Source organism: Tympanuchus pallidicinctus, unplaced genomic scaffold (assembly GCF_026119805.1).
Source record: "Tympanuchus pallidicinctus isolate F22 unplaced genomic scaffold, pur_lepc_1.0 scaffold16, whole genome shotgun sequence".
NCBI lineage: Eukaryota > Metazoa > Chordata > Aves > Galliformes > Phasianidae > Tympanuchus > Tympanuchus pallidicinctus.
Window position 1 is genome coordinate 31,724,448 of NW_026294679.1, and position 23,510 is coordinate 31,747,957.

Consider the following 23,510-nt stretch of genomic DNA (forward strand, 5'->3'; position numbering starts at 1 on the left):
CAAACTCCATTTTAAATTACACACATTTAAACAACTTAATTTGAGAATTCTGTGGAATTGCAATGACTGTACTGCTACAGTGAAAGATACTAACCGTGAAACTTAACCAACAGCAAAAGAAATACAGCGTGCAGTTATTCAACGATTAAAATCTGGTGAGGATTTTACCTGTACTGATAAAAAGGAAAATTGCAGAAGAATTCTCAGAAGTCAAAGACAAATAAACAGTCCCAGAAATTGCAAATTAGGAATTAGGAAGGAAAGTACTGGTGGTAGAGTTAAAATCTAAGCACTGATTTTCCATAGTTGTGCAATCCTTACATTCTCATTTACTCATAAAAACTGCCTACCAAACCATAAATCCTGTTTAACTCGTAAGAAAACAGATCCTCAAATCCCATGCCTATTGCAACAGGTTTTACCCTTGCAAAGCATTTCTCTTGCAGAAGAAAAAAGCACCGTCTCTGTTTTTCTGGGTGACAAGGTTAGACCAAGTGTATGCAGAATTTTTTCAAGGCCCTAACTGGAAATGCTCAGTGCCAGTGTGCAATCCTCCACTCGCTGTCCAGGGCTGGAGAATGCTGAATGTGGTGTTACAATTTGATTTTTAAAAAGACAAAGACCACTACATATCAATTATATCCCCAGGGATATTCTTGAAGATCCTGGAAATCAAAAACTCTAGAAGCTCAGCTCAACATCAAAGTCATCTAGCTCCTGTCTATTCAGCTGTTGGTGATTAACAATATTAAATATTTTGATACTGACTCTCCAGTTGCACCATAAACAGACTCAAGTTATCACAATCTCTTAAAGAGTCCTGATTGATCAAACAAAAGGCATTAACTAACTTCATACATAAAAAGACTATAACTGTCCTATTTCTTACATCCTAAGCATAAAGCCATAACAAGTCAGAACTTTCCTGCAGAGGTCATCTAACCCACCCAAGCTAAGTCAAATATACACAGCTGACCTCAATGGATTGCTGTCTTACTTGTTCTTAAGATGCTCCCAGTGACAGAGATTAGACAGTGAACACAGCCTTTGGGAATAAATACTGCCAGTCATTTCTATCTTTTAGCAAAATTCTTATTTCCTGAATTTCTTGTTTTCTTTTAGTTTTTGTTTTATTTATTTTTTTGCATTCAAAACAGCATGAAAGCCACAGTGTTGCCAAAATTCAAAAGTGGATACTGCCAGCTATCACCAGGTAATTATGTCACTGTTCTAGATGGGATTTTAGTGCAACCTACCTATGGTAATTCTTCCATTACCATTAACATCACCAAGGATTAGTAGGGGAAGAAAAAAAATACATCTCATTGCAATTTTTAGCAATGGAACATGTTATAAGGAAAAGTCCCTGTTACCAGTCTCTTCAGTATGTTGATGAATGTGATTACTATATTCAGGCTACCCCGAGTCTGGAATTACCAATATAAATACTTTACATACATTTCATTATTGTCTCTTACAAGTTGCATAATGGACAAATACATTATTAAAACCTAAGGTACAGACTTGTATAGCTTATAATCTGCTTTCTAACTGTCAGGTAGTTTGAATGTCTATGTCACGATACAAAGATTCCCTGTGCAAATGGAATGGATGGAATTTTTCAGTAGAGTGAAACAAAATTCCCACCTAGCTGCATGATCTAAGCAGTCAAGATTTAACAAATTTGGTGAAAAACTGTCAAAATTCCTATCAAAATGGAGCCCATGGCAGTGGGGCAGGGAAGGGGCTCTAAAAAACCAACAACAATAACAGGCCAGAGCAAATTCTTCAATACTAGAAGAAGAAGAAAAGATGTCTAAGTTTTGTTGTTGTTGTTTTATGAGTTTTTACCAGTGGTCTACTGCATCCCCTTAAGATCATCCTACTTGTTGAAGTGGCAGAAACCAAGCTTTAAATGATTTTTTTTTTTTTTTTTAAAGGTGATTTCCTCAGTACAAAACAATCTGGAAAACGTAATAGTATAAACACTTCTACTATCCAAAAAAGTCCTGAGCAAAGCAATTTAGGACAATTCCTCTGCTGTTCACTAAGGCAAAAGTTTAGCAAAGCAATAAAACTGTTTATATTGCTTTCTCATTCAGAGTGTGTCAGCATTGCTAAATTGAAACGTGCTATAAAACTTATATTAGAGCTGTATTGTTCCCCCTCATCACTTTAAAAATCTATGTTTAAAGCCAAAATTCAAACACTCATAATGCTTTTTTTTTCTTAATTGGGATGAATCATTGTACAGAAATCATCACCCTCAGTCCTTTATATTTCAACATCCACAGACTCTACTGGAGAAAGCCTTTACCCTGAATTGCTCAAAAGCAGGAAAAGAAATCTCAACCTCTATTTGTTTTTGTATTTCTTTCCAATGACAGTGCGTCCAAACTAGCAGGATTCTTTGTATGCTATGCAACAAAGGAAGTTAGAGAGGTTACATTTAATTACAGTATATTACTAATACAGGAATAAAACCTCTGTTTTGGATCATGAAAGTTGTCAATCGAGGCACACACTGAGAGAAGGTAAAAAAGAAAAGTTTGGCATCTAAGCACACTGCTACATTTTTAATGTTCATATCTGAGCAATTCAGTTCAGAGCATACAAACTCATTCTAAAATGCTTTGCTCATCTAGGGAAAGCCTAAGCACACGCCTAAGTACCTTGCTAAAACTGGTCCTAACACCTCAGAGATGAGAAAAGGCTAAGTTAAAGGGCTTTACAAAACAACATCCCTAATAGTACGAGGTACCAAAGAAGCACTTTGTGGCTTTCATTAGTAATGAGCATCGAATGTTTCCTCCAAAGTCCTGTAAGATCTTTCCAGATAGTACAGTTCAATTTCACATGACAGAATCAAAACAGGCAGTGTCCTTTACACAAATCTGTGCATGCTCCCCTAACTCCCTATTTGTTTGTTGTTGTTTTGTTGTTCTCTGAACAAGAACAACAAATACTTTGCCAAGTAAAATCAATCACAAGTTTAAACCCTTTCCTGATGGAAGTTTTTGTATTTCCGCCTTCCCCCGTTCCTGGTATTTAGATTTCATGAACAGCATCCTTCTGTCTTACATCCTTGCAGACCACAAAGCAATGGCAATGTAATTTAGAAATTACAGCATCTGTTTTTATTCTTTGTAAAAGAAAGCTTCATAACAGTGCCAGAGCATATACACGTTTCAAGCCTTCTCCTGCTTTCAGACGGTTGTCATGTATTAATCATTCTATACTGGGTATTCCCATTCAAACATGCATCATTTATTTCACACAAATTCATCTACTTAAAGCTAAGCATGAATGTTATAGGCTGAATTTATATGAGTCTACATTTTCTTCATGTTTCATTTTATCTGTATTAACCTGAATGTTCCTCCACCCACTTCTGTGCCAAGCAGCAGGAACAGGTAAGCAGCATCTTCCTCCCAAACGCACAGCAACGGTACAGAAAATAGCTGAGCTACTTTCAACCTCAGAGATGATTTTTGAAGAAAACAACAATCAAGGATAGAGATGATAATGTACAAAATCAAGTCCTTTCTCACTCACATTTTGTAAACCACCCATACTGTTAGAATCATAGAATGGCCTGGGTTGAAAAGGACCCCAATGATCATTTAGTTTCAACCCCCCTGCTACATGCAGGGTCTCCAATTAGAAGACCCAATCACTCTTACATCTTCATTTCTCTTTGCACAGAAATACTTCTCAGTTCTCACTTTTAGATAATAGCCTATGGAAGACCACCTCACAACAGCAACAAAGTTTTTAAAAAATACCAAAGCCAATCAGTATAGAGGTGTTTGTTTTTTTTTAAGGGAGTCAGAGAAGTGCTCTACAACATTCTTGTCAGCCACCTCTTCATATAGGGGGGCCACCTGCAATTATGCACATACTCTTCAGAAAAGCAAAGAAAATTTTTTGTGTCTCTACGAAACTGAAATGTAAGTCACATATCTAAAACAGCTTTAGCATAGCACTGACAGGACTAATGGATGCCTGCTCTTGTTTAGTGGGAAAAGTAGTCTTCAAGGGGCTCCAGAGCTATTTGTAATTCTGGACTGCTATATGAGTTCTGCCATTTTGCACGTAAAGAGAACAGATAATCAAATTGCCTTTAGAAGAAAACTTAGTGTCTCTGAATTAGGAGAAAAACTAGGCTTAATCCTATTATCTAAGAGTGAAATTTGTCTCACTAAGAAGAAAGTCATAATGGACACTAAAAAAACACCCATTACAGCAACACAAGCAACTCTGCTATGTCAGTTAAATATAATGTTTAATTAGTTTTCTAAATGCATATACTGAAAACCCATTAGACAACCATAAGGAGTAATATATCCATTTTCTTTTTACAATCACCTGATTTAGTCAGCCAGATTCCTAAAGCAATTCAGTCATACTACCGTTTTGGCACTGTTATCCCAGTAAAGCTTTTAATTCCCCTTTTTGATTGCATTCACTACCATTTTCCCTTACGCTTTGAAGCACCGATGATCATTTTCAGTTCAGCTGATTAACATCTTTTTGGCTAAAATCAAGTCTGATAATTGCTTATTCCAGAAATCTGACAATATTCACCTATTTTTTTGAAGTGTTCTGTAAGAACCAGTTCTGAGCCCTCCATATGTGAGGGGAAAAGGCAAAACATCCGAAGCAGATGGCTGTAAATATCTTTAAATGGTGCTTTTGCAACATCTGAGCTCAAAAAGAAGCAACGTCCCTCTGGCTATTCACACTTCAGATCACTTACTATTTTACCTTCTATTAACTAAAGTTTCCTACAGCTACTCCAGTAGTGTTTTTCCCTACTGTACGTGCCATCACTCAAGTTTTCTTTCAAGTATTCCAGTGTATTTCCTCCACTTTGTGCCAGCCCCATTACGTCATGAGGTTACGTTACACATGCTTGATCGTACATACAATGTGCAGAAAAGGTTCTTATTGATGGTAGTTTTCTGTAAACGAGAAAACTAAGAGAGTGAGACAGAGAACAAATCTGTATTACAGCTGTTAACTGAACTTGAGCTCTGATCTAAGCAAGCTAAAATGCAAACCTCAAATTTATCCTACTCCTATGCTCATTGCTTTATTTATCCTCGCATTGCTTCAGTTGTTTACTTTCCAAAATATAATAGAGAGTTTTAAATAACAAAGTTCATCTGGAGAATAAACAAGTCTAAAGCCTTTTTGAATGCTGTGGTGAATTGTAATGCTCTCCTGCCAAAACAAAGTATGAAGCAGGAACTAAGAGCAGCTGTTGATTGCACTGTGGACATACTAATGCTGAAGCAACCTGCTCTCAACACACACCTGTGTTCGCTTCAGGGAATCACTATCTAGGTTAGTTTTGCAGCATTACAAATACAAGCGTACGGACCCAATAAGCAGCGTTGGGCAGTTTGTTGCATTTCAAAAATGTGAGACAATTCCAGTCAATCATCAGTTGGTAACAACACTCATTTCTGCCAGAAGACTTAAGGGTGCCAATGCACAAACAGAGCAGACCTGCTTTTCTCAGCGGACAAACTCCAAGCCTTCACACAAAACAGCTCACACTGGAAAACACCGAGCTCTCATGAAATGGATTTTTCCCAAACCACGGCACATTGCTCTTTGCCAGTTCACATGGCGAAGGAGACAGCAGCCCAGGAGGAGTGGGAACTATGAATTCCTTTGAATTGATTTATTTCATCTGTCATTATACACCCTTTAAATATTCTTTGTGCATCAAACTGTAAAGTTGACGGGTGAGGTACAGGGCAGAGAGCTACTAACCATTTGGTTTCCCCAAAATAAGTTACTTCCATTCAAGTATTGAAAGCACCAGAATTTGTGCTCCCCTTCAAACTAGCCAAAGCAGCAGTGCCAGGAATGCAAGTACAACAACAAATAAATAAATCCTCTCCCTCCTGCCAGGGCACAAAGCAGGAAAGGGAGGAGGAAACAGAGAGTGAACAAAATACATGTTTTCTCACCAGTCCTGTCTGCTGTTTCAGAAAAAGAAGAAAAAAAAAATTAGCAGACTGTAATACAACACAGATGGAAAGCAGAATGTTGGCATACTACTGAATGTACATCTAGTATTCAGGTGCTGAAGCAGCACTGCCATACAAGCTGACTGCTTATGGTAATACTACAAGGAATCTTCTCTGTTAATCAAAGCTTAATGAACATGGGTTTTAGCATTACAATTCTAGCCTGCTATAATCTTCATATCAATTTCCTTTATGCTGTCTTTATGTTAGTAACAAAACCCACAAATGAAGCAAAAGACCAAGATTGAAACAGAATGACTGGCAGAACTGATCAAGCTGATGTTGAATGCTGTCCTAAAACACATAGTGAGAAGAAAGGCAAAGGCAGGTGCTTGAGGGAAGAAGGCACAGCAAAAATAGCAATGGGAGGTAGGGAAATAAATGCATCACGAAGTCCTATTGTCATGATTTTAACACACATTCCCAACAACAAACAAACAACCCAGAATATTACTATTTCTCTTCTCACTGATGACAGGTGATAGGACGAGGGGAAACGGCCTCAAATAGCCAGGGGAGGTTTAGGTTGGAACACTTCTTTACAGAAAGGGCTGTTAAGCACTGGAATAGGCTCCCACGGAGGTGGTTGAGTCACCATCCCTGGATGTGTTTAAAAACTGTTTGGATGTGGTACTCAGGGACGTCATTTAGCAGTATGGGTAAATGTTAAGGTAGTATAGTTGGTTGTGGTTGGACTTGATGATCTTGAAGGTCTTCTCGAACCTGAGTGATTCAATTCTACGATTTATGAAATGGAAAAAGCAGCAGGTAATGGACTTCAGTGAGAACAGGAAGATAAAAGACCTGGGCATAGCAATAAATTGAGTGGAGAGATTCAGCCTAGAGGCAACCCAGGTTTGCCAGAGCGCTGGGACGAAGCAGCCATCAGCTCCATGCAAGCAAAGCAGCAGTGTCACTGCTATATGGGCACCTGTGGCCCATGAGGAGAAGCACTGGCACCAGCAGCCCACTCTTACCTGTATGCCTGTGCAAGAGCTAAATCTGGGGACAGAGGAAAATAATAAGGCAGGAAAGAAGCACTGTCCTCTCAGCGTTGTTCAAAGAGAATAGCGAGGGTTGACATTTCCTTCTAACTCCTATGCCCTCTCCAAACAAAACAATTAAGATCTAGCAAAATTCCTCTTGCTTTTTTCATCAGATACAAGCACAGAATCATAGAATTGCTCAGAATAGACCTTAAAGATCATCAAGTCCAACTGCAACCTAACCACACCTCCCTAACTCTAACAACCCTCCAAATTGACTCCTTTCCATATTTCCCTACAGACAGGAATATAATCTAAAGAAAACATAATTAATATCACATATCATCCAACTAGATCACAGTCAAAATAACAATCATGCAAACAAATGTATGTCTGTCTTTAGCCTGGTCCTCAACTCAGTGGTGTGTGCTCCACTACATGGTCTGATTAGCACTGCTTTGGTCTGAGGAGAGGTGCAGAGCTGTTCACAATGGTGTTTTTTTCCTAGGGAAAGCATCCTTTTTCTATCATGAAATACAAATATTACGCAAAATATCTAGAGTTGGGAGAGAAGAATGTCAATATTTGCACAGTTGGTTTCTAAAGCCTTTCCTTGATCTGAACACATAAGTTGAGCCAGGACTTGTAGTAAATCGTAACCAGTCAAAATAAAACATTAACAGTAACCCTAGCAGCATGGAGCTGCACTGTAAGAGCTGATCCCACACTGTGCTTAAATGAATACCAGAACAAATACATTCATCAGTAGTTCCATACCACAGTCAATAAAACTTTTCAATACCCTGTATTCAAGAGCACTATTGTTCAAGTAGCATCTCTGTTATTTCCACTTAGAAACATGTTTCTGCTTCAAACTAAAAAAAACACGCATAGCGTAATGCTTACAAACCCTATTTACTGAAAACAGTGCACCTCCCAGAAAATATTTCCTTTAATAACAAAAATTACTTTCCAGATGAGACAATTCTATGTCTTTCCCACAGGCCACTTCTGAAAAATCCATTTGGTTACTCTGTAATGCAAATCTGCATTTCTTTTAATTGATAACGCTGAAACAACAGTAGTCTTAACTAGAGAAGAGACATTATTTTATTTCCCCTATTTCTTGGCTGTCTCACTTTATTATCAGTGCCTGCAGGAGACTCCCACAAGGCTTCTGGTGCAGAAGCAGCAAGGCTGCATCCTTTCTGCCTCGAAACAAATGGTCCTGTGCACTTTTTGGTCTGCCAAAGAACCAGATCCCATCCATTCAACCAACAGCATGTTCACCAGACTGATTAATCCAGCTCACCAGTTAAAATACAGTCTTGTCCACACTTGAGAAATCTTTGTGCCATCTATGAGCATAAGTCTTAAGGACCACTGCAGTTAAAGGTTTTCCAAAATGCGACAGGTTAGATAAACCAAAGATGTACCAAGGGAGGCTCACCATATATTGAGTGGGAATCCTCACGTATGTGTCCAACCCACTGCTTTTATGGTTTTATTGCCCTCTTTCTTGTTTTTAATGTGGGAATAAAACATATTACAAAATAAAAGCTTTGCTACTTACACAAATTAACTACATCATATATTTCATATGCAGCCCCAAACAACTCACAGAATCACACAATGGCCAGGGTTGTAAGGGACCTCAAGGATCATCAATCTCGAACCCCCCGCCACAGGCAGGGCCACCAACATCCACAGCTCAGTCAAGCCAGACAGTTGGACACCCATGCACGTATGATGAGGTCTAATACAGTTGAGAGACTTCTTCACAACGTCCAGAGAGAGTATGACATCTACAGGTATCAGTGCAGACTCTCTGGATTTCCCCTAGGACGGAGTCCACTGAAGTTTCACTGATGCATTCCTCTGGCATTCCCACTGGCATCACACACAATCTTTGTTTCTAAAATGGCACTCTTTTTTTCTTCTTGCTCATTTTGCTAATATTCTCAAGACATAGCAACTCACCTTACTCACTCAGCTATGGACTGAGTGTTTATTCCATAAATCAGAATAAATATCATTCATCTCAACTTAAAACAGTCGTTCACCAGCAACAGACACCCAGACAGTAACGCTAGACTCCTTGAACCAACTATGAATGCCATTATGCTGAATCGTGATCCTAAACACACGTAACTTTTTTTTTTTTCCTGTGTTTTTGGTAAAAATTAAGGAGAATCAGGTATGAAACTCCACCAGTCAAAGCTGAGAGAGTAAACAAGTATTTGTGATTGTGCAAGCACAAGCAAATGGTATTTCAAGAAAATCAACTTGGCAGTCTATCCAACTCAAATTAACTCCTCTAATACTCCTCCAAGGTATGGACAAATCCAAGAGTTAACAATTTATGGTTATATTTAACAACAACAGGTTTCTGGCTGAACCAATATCCATCTGCTTAGTTCTGACACTGAAGGAACAGATTAGTTATCTGTTCTCTGGTACAGAGAAGACAAATAGACAGCTCCCCTCCCCATCCATAGTTTACTATGTGTAAAATCAAACAGCAATCTAATTAAAGGGACACATTGAAGAAATAAAGAAAAAAGAAAAAGATGACAAGAGAAAGCAGCTCAGAAGGGAGGTCTAAGCATCTGTTAGGTTCAGTACATACAGTGTTACGGGGCACCACATTAGGAACAGGAAATAAATTCATCTGTCCAGCTTACAGTGAAATCACTAGAAATCTTTTCCAAGCAAACACATGTGTGCTATACTGATTAAAGAAACCAAACCCCTCAGACTGAAGATCTGAGGTAAACTAGATTTCTCTTAATTCTGCCACAAACATTAAAGAAAATGGATTTGCCATAAATATAAAAGTAAAGCAGTATGATAGATGATCCAATAGCAATCCAAGTCTGGCTGATTCTTCCTGACAGTGAAATGACTGGGAACACAATCCACTCTATTTACTTATTTATTTTTAATGAGTATTTAGACATCGCATTTTCTACCTATTTTATTTGCAGGCAACCCAGGTTTGAATCCCAGTGAGTATTTACAAAGATCAGAAGACCACAAGAATAATGGAATAATGAGGAAAAAGACTAAGGGCAACCTGAACTATTTCCTCATAGCGGAGGAAAAAAAAAAAAAGATAACAAATAGAGGCATTGCAATCAATCTTTGACTCACATAAAGCAGTTTAAGCTGCTGTGAACTACTATAATTAATTAGAAATAACAAGAAGGTGCACATCATTATACATTTCAGAAAATCCCAAGTACAAAAATCTCATTGCACCTGACTGCTGGTCTCATTCACACTTTCCCTTTTCAGAAGCACATTTGTGGTGTGCAGGGCTGCACTGCATTCTCTGTAGCAAACAACTTGGATTTACGTATGTAAACATCAGAAACGCATCGGCAAACATCACCATATGGAGGAAACAGAGATATAATGCATTTTCTGTTTGCTTTAGAAAGTTCACATCTGTGGATAGCATCATCTAAGTTACAAGCCAATAACTTCCCATGTTCTAGTCATTCTCGCTTATCAATCCAAACCCAATTTGACAGTGCATAAAGCTCCGGGAGAAGGGCAACAGAGAAGGAATCACCTCTGAAAAACTTACACAGGAACATACTTGAATATTCTTCCCTTTCACATCATAAATTTAAAGAACAAGGAAACTCACATCTGTTCTAACTTAGAGATCGGTCTTAAAAAGCAAAGAAAAAGCGGTAGGTTTATTCCCATCTCATTTAGATTCGGGGAAAGGTTTCCGGAGCCGGCCCGAACAGCCGGTGGCACGGCTCCCGAAGGCGGGCATCCCGCCCGGTACTCACCGCCGCACAGCAGCAGGAGGCCGGCCGCCCCCCGCACCGAGCGCATCTTCCTGGGCCACCGGCGCTCTGGGCAGCAGCGTGCTCTCAAGCGGGCCGGCCCATACTCGAGGCGGGACGAGCCGAGCCGGGATGCGGACCGGGATGCCGCGAGCCGGCTCCTTCCCTCGCTCCTCCCGGTCCCGACCCCGGAGACAGGAGGAAGCTCCCCGTCCCCTCAGCGGCGCGCCGGGGCTCTGCAAGGAGAAGCCGAAGTGAGAAGCGAAGCCGCGCCGCGCCGCGCCGCACCACGCCCGCCGCCGAGCCCCCCGCGCTGCCCGGCCCGGCACCGCCCGGCCCCCGGCCCCTCCTCCGCTCCCGCGAGGCTGCCGGGCCGCCCCCGCCCCGCCCCGCCCGAGGAGCCCCCGCGGAGGGGACCCCGCCCCGAGCATCCCCGCAGGCGGCGGAGAGGTGCGGGGCGGGACGGGGCCGACGCGACAGAGAGCCGGACCGCTTTCCCCGGCCGCCCCCCGGAGGCGGCTGCGAAGGAAGAAGACCCGCGAGCCGCGCAAACACACCAGGTGCGAGACAAAGCGGGGACAGGCGCTGCGGCACCAGGATGGATACGAGTGGCCGCCTTCTCTCCCCCCCCCTCCCTCCAAACACATTAAACGCCTTGAATAATTAATCCTTGGGAGAGGAGGCAATTTTTGCTTGCTGTTAGGAGGATGCTCAGCGAGATGAGCTCCACCTGGCAGGCAACCAAAGTAACCCGGAATGCAAGCATCCCGCTTAGCGGCCAAACGCCGCTTTTTAAACCGCAAGCGGGAAGAAAAAAAAAAAAAAACACACATATATATCAAAGCAAGGCAAACAAAACCACCGTTCAACAACAGGTCGGCTTGCTGAGAAACGCGGCCGGAAAGCCGCTGCTCGCCAACGGCGGGCGGAGCGCTCGGTGCGCCGCGCCTGGACGCCGCACAGCCCCGGGACGGGCGCACACGGCTCCTGCCTGCCCGCAGGGCCCCGCCGGGAGCAACTCCCAAAGCCCCTTGGTTAAAGCCGGCCCTACGCATCATCTCTCCGCCCCGGGCGCTCCAACCTGCCGTGAAGATTTTCTCTTCTCCCCCGCCCCAAGCTGATGCCTCGCCACGGCCACGCTGCTGGGAGATCCGGACGACAGCATTCAAGCACCGAGCGGCAGCTACCGCTCTGCTCGTTTCCAGCCCTCACACTTTGAAACGCCCTAGAACGAGCAAAGATGTGCACACGGCCAATGACACTGAACGTAAACTGTAATTTCACCCGCCAAGAACTGCTCTAGATTAACTACAAATCAAACGGGAAATTCTTCCTAGCCTAGTTAAGACTTCAGTTAAAATGCACAACACACTATCAAGCAAAATGTAAGAAACTGCCCTATAGAACTGGTAAAAGAAAGAAACCTATTTTCACTTTCCTGTGCCTCCACCAAGCATCCCCGTGTTCCCCTATGGGAAAAGAGTAACTCAAGTGCGAGCACATGGCAGGGAAAGAATGACTTTGAAATGAGTACCATTGAGTGCCATGCATTCATTGTGTTTGGAGCTGCCTGATGGACAGCATGCATGTAGCTTTTGCACACTTACACACGTGCAGAAGTGTCTGTGGGGCTTTCACAGCCATCTGATAGAGGAACCCAAGCATTTTTGGGATGCGAAGGGGAGCGAAGGGGAAGGCAAAGAAAGCAATATATAAAACATTAACATTAAATCAATGCTTCATGGAGAAACGTCTTACGTTTAGTTGAGCTTTATCTTAAATCATATTTAAAAGCTAGCACTGTATACAAATCAATATTGATGCCATCTAAAATACACCACTATCATCTGCACTGATAAATGCCAGTTTCCAGCCAGGACAAAGTGACTTCTTGGAAGAATTTCAAGGACTTCCAATCTCTTCTGGCATCTCAGCGACTGAAGCCAAAGCTGTACTCCTGTGCCAACTTCAGGCTCTGCTCCAGTGCATTAAAACCGGTTTGAGATGCCATCGTGTTCGTCATACAAGGAGCAGAAGTAAGGTCACCGGAATCATTTTTTCATTTGATTTTCAGGCTTTTAAGTTAAGCAGATTTATACGTTTTCTAGGGTTCGTAGCTTACACAGAGCACACATGGGAAAAATTTGCCAACTTGGATGAGAAAGAGATTAGATATTGATGTCTTCAGCATCCCAGCCAGCATGGCCATCGCTCCAGCACTAAGGCAGTCACTGTCCTGGACTGAGCATTGTGCTTTTATGCTCTTCAATACGCCACAAGCTTTCACGAAGGAAAAAGTGACAGTGCATTGAGGAAGTGCAGTTTGGGCTGAAAAAACAAAAGAATCAAACTGTAGAGTCTTTTGAAACCACACAACAAAAATGGAGGAATTTTTCACCCAAAATTCAAATACCCATGTATCATATGTCATTTCCATGAAACGCTTTCTGGCCAGCCCTGTTTCCACAGCCATAAAAAGGCCCAACACGGACTGTGAAGCATCTGTCCTTGAGTTTAACAGAGAAGCACAAGCCTATGCCAGCACCTCTTCCAACAGTGAGCTTCTGCTCAGATGTACGTAAAATGCACATTTGTGTCATTCACCTGTTTTGTTGCCTAAAGGCCTCCTGAAAACTGAAATCAAAACCAGCGTTGGTAAATGGGAAATAAAAAGCCAGGTGTCCTTAACTCTCCAGACAAGCTCAAGCTCTGTAATGGTATCTCCTATCACTCCCAGCAAAAATACACTGGAAATAAATTGACACTTTTCTGCAGGCTGGTGCAATTGTGAAACTATAGCTCATAGTCATTTATTTCTGCTTTGCTTTGAGTCATTCATTTGGCACAGCAGATCAAGCTATTAAATTATTGTATTTTTTTCTTCTGTAAAGGCACCCTGAGATGTCTTGATATGATAATGCTTCCTGAAACCAATGCTAACTGATAATCATTTCTTAGTTTCATCACAAGCCTGAACTCATACTCAGGTAGCACCAAGACAGGACACTTGAGGACGGTTTCACCTTTCCACGCTTTCCATACAGTCACAAATGAACACCAAAATATTTTCTTAGATGAAGCTCCTCCTAGAACACTGTGATTGACATCTTATTTCTGATCATTCGAAACTTAAACAAACTATTTTCCCCACAATTTGAACTTGGTTGTTGTGGAGTCTCAAAGTTGGAACTGCTTGATAACAGCTTTACTTTGGGACCAAATTGTCAAGCTATATATAAGATGGCACTGGACAGTTATTCTTCCCGAGGCAGATCTAATGGTAAACAGAGAGATCCTGACAATCACAAAAGATTTAGCTGTATGAAATACTTAATTCAAGTTGTTTACATGTTTTTCCACAACCCATGGGCTTCATTTTCTTATCACTCTGTCTACTCGCTTCTTCCCCACTTAATACATAAAGCTGACAGTTCAACTGCCCAGCAGTCCACGCTACCTATTTGATTTTTGTCTATCTGAGGTCACTGAAGGAGCTAAGAGCAGAATGTTTTCCTGCAGTGCTCACTCAGACATGCTACAAAATGGTCAGAAAGCATTACCACCAGGAGAAAGCAGCAAACCCAAGCTGACAGATTCTCCATCATGACATCTGGGAAACACAACCAAGAAGATACTCCCTTCAAGAGGAAGTGAAGTTTTCTTCTGCAGAAATAACGTCACCAGCTGTCCTGATCACAAGTTTAGCCAACATTCCACCTCATCCAACACACCAATTTCATGGCAAAGCAGTATTCTTGTGGAAGCACTAACAAAGGACTGAAGGAAGCAGAGATACATGTGATGGAAAGCACGCTAGCAGATCAGGAGCCTGGAATTAACTAGGAAGAACCAAAATAGCACAGAGAACTGACTAAAGTACCATTCTTGTGAGCTGGCCACATCATGAAATAGTAAATCATGGCCATGAGATTCTTGGGCAAGACAGAACCTGTTGTCTAATGCCAACAGAAATCAGTGATAAAATTTTTGTCACATCACTGATCTACCTGAAACTTTCATCTGCTTAACTGTACTGCTATAGAATAGGTTTAAATGCTCGAGTATTTCCATGCAAAGGCGAAACAAATTCCTCCCATACATGGCAACAACAGGTATTTTCATATATCATTTCCATCAAGAAGCTGATGTTCTCTTGCACCTGCCCTGTCACTTTAGCCCTGCAAATGGACAGAATTGACAGTATTTCAGCTTTTGTTCCATTATTCTATCAACTAAGAAACCCTAGTGAACAAATTAACACTTAACAGCTGTACTTACTGCACAAGTTACAAATCACAATTCAAATCCCAATCTGATTTTTTTATACTCACAGAATCACAGAATGGCCAGGGTTGGAAGGGACCTCAAGGATCATGAATCTCCCAACCCCCTTGCCAGAGGCTGGGCCACCAGCCTCCACATTTCATACCAGCCCAGGCTGCCCAGGGCCCCATCCAAACTGGCCTTGAACACCTCCAGGGATGGACGGGGCATCCACAACCTCTATGGGCAGCTGTTCCAGCACCTCACCACTCTCATAGTAAAGAACTTCCCCCTGACATCCAACTTAAATCTTCCTTCCCTCAATTTAAAACCATCTCCCCTTGTCTTGCTGTTATCTACCCTGTCATTGAGTTGACTCCCTTCCTGTTTATAGGCTCCCTACTACTGCAGACCAACAGGATTACAGAAGAGAGATTACAGCTGGCTGTCAACCTCTGGCAGTGACAATGCACACTGTTCCACGCAACAGAGCCTGCAACATTGCAAGGATGATGTGCACAGTGCAGGGCAGCCAGCATGGCTATGCCACAGCTGCCATTCTGTTGCCACAGGAATACCCCCCAGCTACTATCTAAAAGAGCAACATGGCTGAGGACTCACGATTATCTCATTTGCAACAGCTCTTTTTGCTTGGAACCACACTATAACATCATCCCCATAGTCATAACCCACAAGCACCTTGGCATCGAGGCTCAACATTCATTGCATTACTCAAGAGGCATTAAATTCCTTACGGTATTGACAGATATTAGTATGATAAATCTCTACACACCAGCAGGAGCCACAAAGTTCTTCTGAACTTTGAAGACCAGATTTTTCTAGTTTTTAAACAAATACTTTGAATCTGTCTGGAAATACGCACAAGAACATACACATCAGAATTTAAATAGCAGGGGGTAGATGTTTTTTCCAGAAGTTACAGTGCAACTAGTTGGAAAAATATATTGCAACTGGCGGCTGATAAATTAAAACCAGCTAACAAAACATAAAACAACTCAGACTCTTCTCCGTGTCCATTTCCAGAAAATAATGAACTACTATAATCATAATGATAAAAAGTGGGGGTTTTTTCATCCTTGTTTCTTAGAATTTGGTGCCACCTGAGAATGCAAAACCTCTGTTGCCTACTTATTCATAAAGAAATACACCCCAGGTAATGGCCAAAGCAAGCCTGTTCTCACTGTCTAGCAAATACAGCCCTGGTGAGGCACTGGAGAGAGGTCAAAAATGTTAGAGGATGATTCTGCTCAACACAGACTCACAGATCACATTTTACACCTCAGCCTGAAGTATTTGTATGACCCTATCAGACACTCCATCACCAATCCTAGCAAAAATAGTGACAGCCAGATCAAGCTGTGATGCTTCCTAAATGCCCAGTAAATATTTGTTAATCTAAGCTGCTGTTTTGTTTCTTCCTTGAAAAATACATAGTGAATTTGAAAAGATGGTCACAGCATGCTCTAGAGAATTCAAACCTTGAAATCAAATGGAAGGAGTTTCAATCATAATTATTTTTAAAATAATCAATAACATAGAGAAACCTACTCAAAATATACACATGCCTGAAGTTCAATATGAAATGTAATTAAATTAGGGTAGGGGAAAAAAACTAAAAACAACAACACATATCTTGAGCAGTACAAAATTTGAACTGCTCTAGGTTAAGCAACAAAGCCCTGGAATCTTTTCAGCTTTACCTTTTCCACACTTCCATTGGGAAAAGGTTTCAATCTCCGTGCACAAACATTGCTGCATGCAGGAACTAGAGGAGGCTTGCCAGCTGCAGCTCAGAGTAGATTCACTACACACTGCAGTGCCCACCTGCAGTCACAAATGAGTTTCTGCCAGCGTCTTTCGGTCCTAGTTCAGTACCATGGGGAGATCCAGGAGGTTGGAAAAGCATGGAAGCAGCTGCCTTACCATCCTGCATGGGCTCCCTTACAGGTTGTATCCAAACAAAATCCACAGCAAAGCTTATGCAGAGCCCAGGGCTAAGAGTGTTGATGTTCTCATTGGAGCAATGCCTCCATTGTCATCCCAAGTCAAGCTTCTCTTTTGTCCTGTTTACCATCTGAGAGAGCTGAAGAACTGAACTGCAGTGACCTATCCTACAAACTACTATTTGACCTCTCCGGTGTGTAAAGTAACTATGACTTCTTGCATCATAGGGCACTTGTCCACTACATCGCATACACAAATCAGGCATGAACTCACAAATCATTCTGTCTTCCACAAAAGAAAGCATTTGCAGCAGAAGTGTTAGACCCTGCTACCTTTACACATGATCCATCCCCAGAAGAAAAAGAAAAGCGCTTCTTCTATATCTATTTCTTTGTAGCTCAACTTTATGGTAACAGCAGGCAATGGCCCCAGCTGATATTAACTTCCATAGTTTCAGCATGGAACTATGACTACCTATGTTTTGAGGGATTTGCCCTTGTTTTGTGGGAAGCAGAAATCGGATAGTTTTCAGTCTCCTAAAGTATCAAATCAAATTCTGCTGGGGAAGACTCAACAAAATAGTGACCATTTTTTCAGTTAGGAATATAAGTATGAAGGCATGCTAAGTTAATGAAGAGAAGATCACATTCAATGGAATAACAATTAATTTAATCACTATAGGAATTAGTGTAAAAGTATCAGACTCAGGACTTACAAGGGACTTCACCTCTAAGTTAACCTGTATTGGGTTAAATGATCTACATAATCTGATTTACTTTCTAAACCATACGTTACAAAATTGTAATCATTAGAAACCAAGAAATACGATCCAAAGCTAATTCAAGAGATCTGCATGAATACTAAAATGTGTCTTTAAATATATGGTATCGTGGCCATAAAAGAAAGCACTCAGTCAGGTCACATCTTCATTCATACCACAGTTTATAGAAGCACATTTGCCCCTACGTCCTATCAATCTAACAGAATGTATTTGCCTATTACACATGCATGCAGTTTCTACATTTAAATAAAATTAGGTTTAAAATGAAATCAAGATCTCACCTGTGAGGAAATATGAGAATGAAGATTGCCCATACATTTTTCATTTCATGATCAGCAACATGTATCTTAATTCGAGTCCCAGAAGTCAGTGTCAGGAGTAGTGGTGGAACTGGTAACTTTCTGGCATCCAACCCAAAGATTTAATCTCCATCGTTTGGCTAATATAATACTCCTCTTTGTTTTTCCTGTGCATGGAGTACAGAGTCCTGTAAATGCAAGAATACAGAACTGCATATTATCTGACATTACTCTGCACAAGGGGAGTAAGCTCAGACTGAAAAGGTAAATTTTGAGTGCCTGATGATGATCTTTAAGGTCTTTTCCAACCTGAGCGATTCTGTGATTCTATTCTATGATTCTGTTCTCCATATATACAAATTTTTCCAACACATCATTTCCTAAAAACATTTTTAAAAACAAAATTTAAGAATTGCACCATATGGAGTCACAATGAATGCGTCTTAAAGTTACCACAAAAGTTTAAACCACTGAAACCAACCATTCCAAGGGAAAATTGCAGCCTACATGGATACAATATATTATAATTATACTAGATGCCAAGCGTAGTAGTGTAATCTGTTTATCCTTAAAACAAACAATCAACTTCCCCCCACACGCACATAAAGAAAGCCATGATTAATGCTTTCCCTATGGAACTCGATCATAGTTTGAGCTTAAAAAGAGCTAGAAAGTTATCAAAATGATTACGGTCAATAAGTGAGAAATGGATGTTAAGTCATGGCCAGTCCAATAGAGATTCACCCCAGGACATGAGATTCTTGACCCACTGCCACCCTACATAGCCTTCAGGCTTTGCAGAACAGAAAACACATCTTTTTTTTCTAGAGTGACAAGCCAAAACACTTTACTTACTGAATTTTTCTGCTTTCAGATAGAATATTTCTAAGTGAAATTATACCTATCTTCATGCACTTACAGAAATAACGTAAAAACTTGTAAGTTCATTGCAGTATTCCTTTGTGCCCTGACTTCCATGAACTTAAAGAGAAGGAATCAGAACCCAGGGGAGAAAGTAAAGAGAAAGTTTAAATGCCTAAAGGAGATAACCAGAAGTAGGTTACTGTCCTACTTTTAATGTATGCATATTAGAAGATGACATTCATGTATGTCTTCCACTACGGATAGCTGGGCAGCTTCTCTTTTAAGTTAAAAACAGACTTTAAGTAGCTGAACTGACTGCGCTACCTATTTGTTGTAGAGCACCCCGTATTTTAAGTGGGAGAAATTTATCTCCCTTGCAATTTCTCTCAAATACACACATGAAGGAGACAGTTTTTTGTTTCCAATTCATGACTATGTGGTAGCTCACAGTAATTCAAGACAGCTGTTTCAGTGTTGTTAGCAGGTACAGCAACATTTAAATATAACTAAGAGCTCAGTAAATACAAACAAGCAGGCTATATTTGATGAAAGGCAATGGTTGTGGAGCAGACACTGCACTCATTAATTGGAAGACATAATTTTAGACTGCTGGCTTTTGTCTCTTAGAATCTGGCAAATGGAATTTGTGAGATATGATCTGAAGTTATGTTTTCTTCCATTCCACTTAGTACACTGGAACATTATTCAGTTAGCACCTGAGAGAGACTGGTTTGACTGATCCAGGTAAACAGAAAGCAGGTAAATCAAGTGATTTATCAACTTATAATCAGCATTTTTCAGCTCCAATATTTTTAGTTAAACCAGACCTTTTCAGCTCTCCTACAATACATCTCATGGTAAGCAGGCACAGCTGGTCTCTGCACCAATAAATCAAATGTTGAAGGAGTAACAAAATATACACAGCTAAGGCAGAGAGAGGACAAAAGATTGTGATTGAAAGAGAAACCGTGCAGTGAACCCAAGAAGTCAATTTAGGGAGTCTTGACATATTTCAGGAATAAATGCCTAGGAAGTGCTCCCACGGGGAAGGCAGTTTTGTCTTAATTTTTGTGTATGTGTGTATGTTGGTACCTCAGCAAATGCTTTACATCAGGCATCGCTGAATGAAAAGGTTGTCTGATGTACAGAAGAGCTGTCATCCTGCAACTTGTGATGGTTGAGGCTCTGTAAGAAGTGGAATCCTAGAGCAGAAAGTTGTGGGGATGCTGGCATACAGCTTGTGCTGACTTCTGCAGAGAGGAAATGCAGCCTCACGTTATACAGGCAGGCTGGTTGAAGTTGCGGTATTGCCACAGAAGCAATGGAAACTGAGAAGGAATCCCAGTTTAATACAGTTTGACTCCCTATATGTTTGTAAGTACTTACATACCATTTTGGAGGGAATTTTAATTGCACAGTATCTTTAAGTCACACAAAAAAGTATCTGAAGCAAATTACACATACATTTCTATGCTACTGGCCAGAAAATATGGAAAAGCATGGGCTAAGTGAACTCAAGACTGACTTGATATAATCCTCTAAGAAGCTAAATGGGAGACCACGATTTGCACTCTTAACACAGCACTTCTTGACGAGGTTCCACAGATGACAGGATAGGAGATTAAGCAGCTTGTACTGAAGAAACATGTTAGACATTAAACTGGCAGACCTCAATACACACCATCTATGAGGCCAGTGGGTAATAATGCCAGAGCTTCCGAAAGAAAGGGCCAAACACTCTTTAACTGTGTTAACTGCTCTAAAGAAACACTGATTGTCACGTTGTGACGTTTTGTTCAACACAAAACTGAGAACATGAATGCCTGCTCTGCCAGAAGTCATTCCCAAGTCATTGGGAGTTGAACAAGTTACAATGAACTGAAAATGATAAAAGCCACCAGCAGAAACCAACTGGAACCATGATATTAGAGCAGGAAGTTGGAGAATCACATTATTGATGAGCTTTTCTGTCAGAATCTTTTAAAGCAAACAAAAATATCAGCAAAAACAAAAACACTATCCAGAATCATATTGTAGAGGACTGATTGCCTTAGATATGTGACATCTTAGACTTCAAGGTTTAGATATCACCTGATGATGTCCCACAGATCCTGAATTGGATTGGTTTTAGCTTAGGAGTATTGCTCCAGAATATGAATCAGACTATTTGCTGGATGTCTTTATACAGCCAAGGTTATTTTGTTTTATGTCTTCATTGTGAATCTGACCTATCCTTTCTGAATACATTCTGAAATGCCATTGTGCTGGGTCAGCAACATCTGTCCCTTTAAACTTCCCGTGATTGCCTGTGAGTCACAACAACAGAGAATAGTTTTCCCTCCAACGAATACTTGAAATAACAGACTGCAAATAAGTTTTTATTGATTATTGCCATAAAAAACTGCAGTGACTTCATAAAGATGATTCAGACTTTAGACAGATGACTTAATGTCGCTACAGAATTCTGCATGAACAGGAATTCAAAATATCTCCTTCTGTGCGATCACACTAAAAAATAATGCTCCAAACTTTTCCAGTTTTGAGCACTGAAGTACTCTTTCTGCTTGTTCACCTCTTCTTGTACTCTTCTAGACAGTTTTTCATTCTGCTGTATGCATCTTCTGCTAACTGTTCAAGCGCTTCTCTGAAGACTGTAATAGAGACACAAAGCTTCTAAGGCTAACATGAGTCACACTGAGATGACCTGAGGCATATGCATCAGCAGCATAGTGGAGTGATGATTCCATCCATCAGGACACCCTTAGGCAGGATAAACTCTGTCTTTATCAAAGTCCTGCCCAACAGCTCAGTACCAGTACCAATGTAGAATGAAACATCGGGACTGACTTGAGGTTTAGCTGTACATAATCTACACGTATAAGTCACCTGGTGAAGTTGAGATACCAGGGCCAAACTGTCTCCTAGGTTTCAGACTTCTGGTGTCTCATTGAATTCTGGTGGCAGTGGCCCAGAGCCTGCTGACAGAGCCCACAAGAATGGCCTTTTCACTCTAAGCTGCTCAGCAAGCCTGGGAAAGCTGACTTAATGCTGCCTCTGACCTAGTACAAATTGACAAGCAGCTCACATATGGCTCACATCAGCCTACGATCTATATAGTCAGAATCTAAAGCTAGCCCCAGGTGTTAAAACCTGTGCCATTTGGGACAGGAATGATGATGGAGTTTAAAGGCAATGGGAATAGAATCAGGCAATTTATTTCCCAAGCAGAATATTTCACCTGGTCAAATGTTTATTCCCTAAGCATTATTTCACTAAAAATCACATAATAATGTTTTAAGTGTACATTACCAGCTGTCTTCCTGTAGGCTGAACGTGCCTGCTCTAAAGCATGGATCCGGCATGGATGATTTTCCCTTCCATATAGTATCTACTTCACAGCTTTTGCATTGCGTGAGACTGCTCTAAAGCCTAGCAAACATTTGTAGCTGGAAATATTACGTGCACCAAGTAATTATGGTGATACTCGTCATTTGTTGAAAGCAGATCATTCATTAGCTACCCAAAATAGCTGAATGGCTCAAGAAACCGCAGCCAACAGTAGCAGAGAAGCCACCAGGTAGTAAAGGAAAGAGCTGTGGTGCCTCAACAAAGATGGAAACTTTCCCATTTACACAGTTACTGTTGCAAAAACTTCACTACTTCTTCCAATTTAAATGCCAAGAATACAGCAAACACCTTACAACCATTCAAACAATGTATTTTGTTTATACTGCTACTATGCAATAAAGTCTATAATTTATCTAATGTAAATACAATACTTCTCATGAAAGTAACTCACAAGCATGGCAAATGTAATGTTCCACTAAAATAGTTCAGTTGGAAGGGACCTAAAAGGTCATTGAATGTGTCTGCCTGAACATTAACCACACCCTCTTCTCTATTCTCACAAATATATTGCTCACTTGGAATCAGTAAAAAACAAATCATTTACTATCAGAAACCACAAAGGTGGATGGTGAAATAAAGTTAGCTGCCCAGAGCTCATAGCATAGCTGGGAATGTGGTTCAGAGTCCACATCTACAGACCTGTTAATTGTATTTGGCAGGCAGGAAGAGGCAAAATGTCACCAAAGTTAGGGTAGAGTCCCAAGTAAGCATTATTGCATATGTTCTCTGTCCATTCTGTGTTTTAGCATCTTCACAGGCTGACATACTGGATGACAGGCTGCTTCATCTTAAATCAGCTTGATGTTGTCTCCATATGCTTCTATCCCTTGAAAATCACTAAGATGTAACTGATTTTGATCCTGCTGAGGCTGGTCAGATTGCTAGGCCTGTGGACGGACTGGTGAGCATCTGAGGGGGACTTCAGTCACATTACTGTTTTGATGTTCTTGGTCACCAGTCTAATCAAATGCATATGCCTCATGAAGCAACCAAGCACGCCTGGATGTTTTCTGAATCGAGAGCCATGATCGCTGATAGTCACTGGACATAAAATAAAAAGCATTCAACGACAGAACAGTATAAGCTACTGAGATGAA

The 23,510-nt window shown here is 40.9% G+C and overlaps 1 protein-coding gene across 3 annotated transcripts in view; it reads right to left on the reverse strand.

Annotated features, from left to right (window-relative positions):
* RET (ret proto-oncogene) overlaps positions 1-23,510 on the reverse strand; it is a 93,984-nt gene that overhangs the window by 68,696 nt on the left and 1,778 nt on the right. The window contains exon 2 of one of the 3 annotated variants that reach the window (XM_052677561.1): positions 18,124-18,308. In XM_052677561.1, the coding sequence (XP_052533521.1) occupies positions 18,124-18,160 (37 nt within the window). In that variant the 5' untranslated portion in view covers positions 18,161-18,308. Of the gene's footprint in view, positions 1-10,836; positions 11,141-18,123; positions 18,309-23,510 lie in introns of those variants that run through there. The other 2 variants (XM_052677560.1, XM_052677563.1) reach the window with 2 other exon arrangements.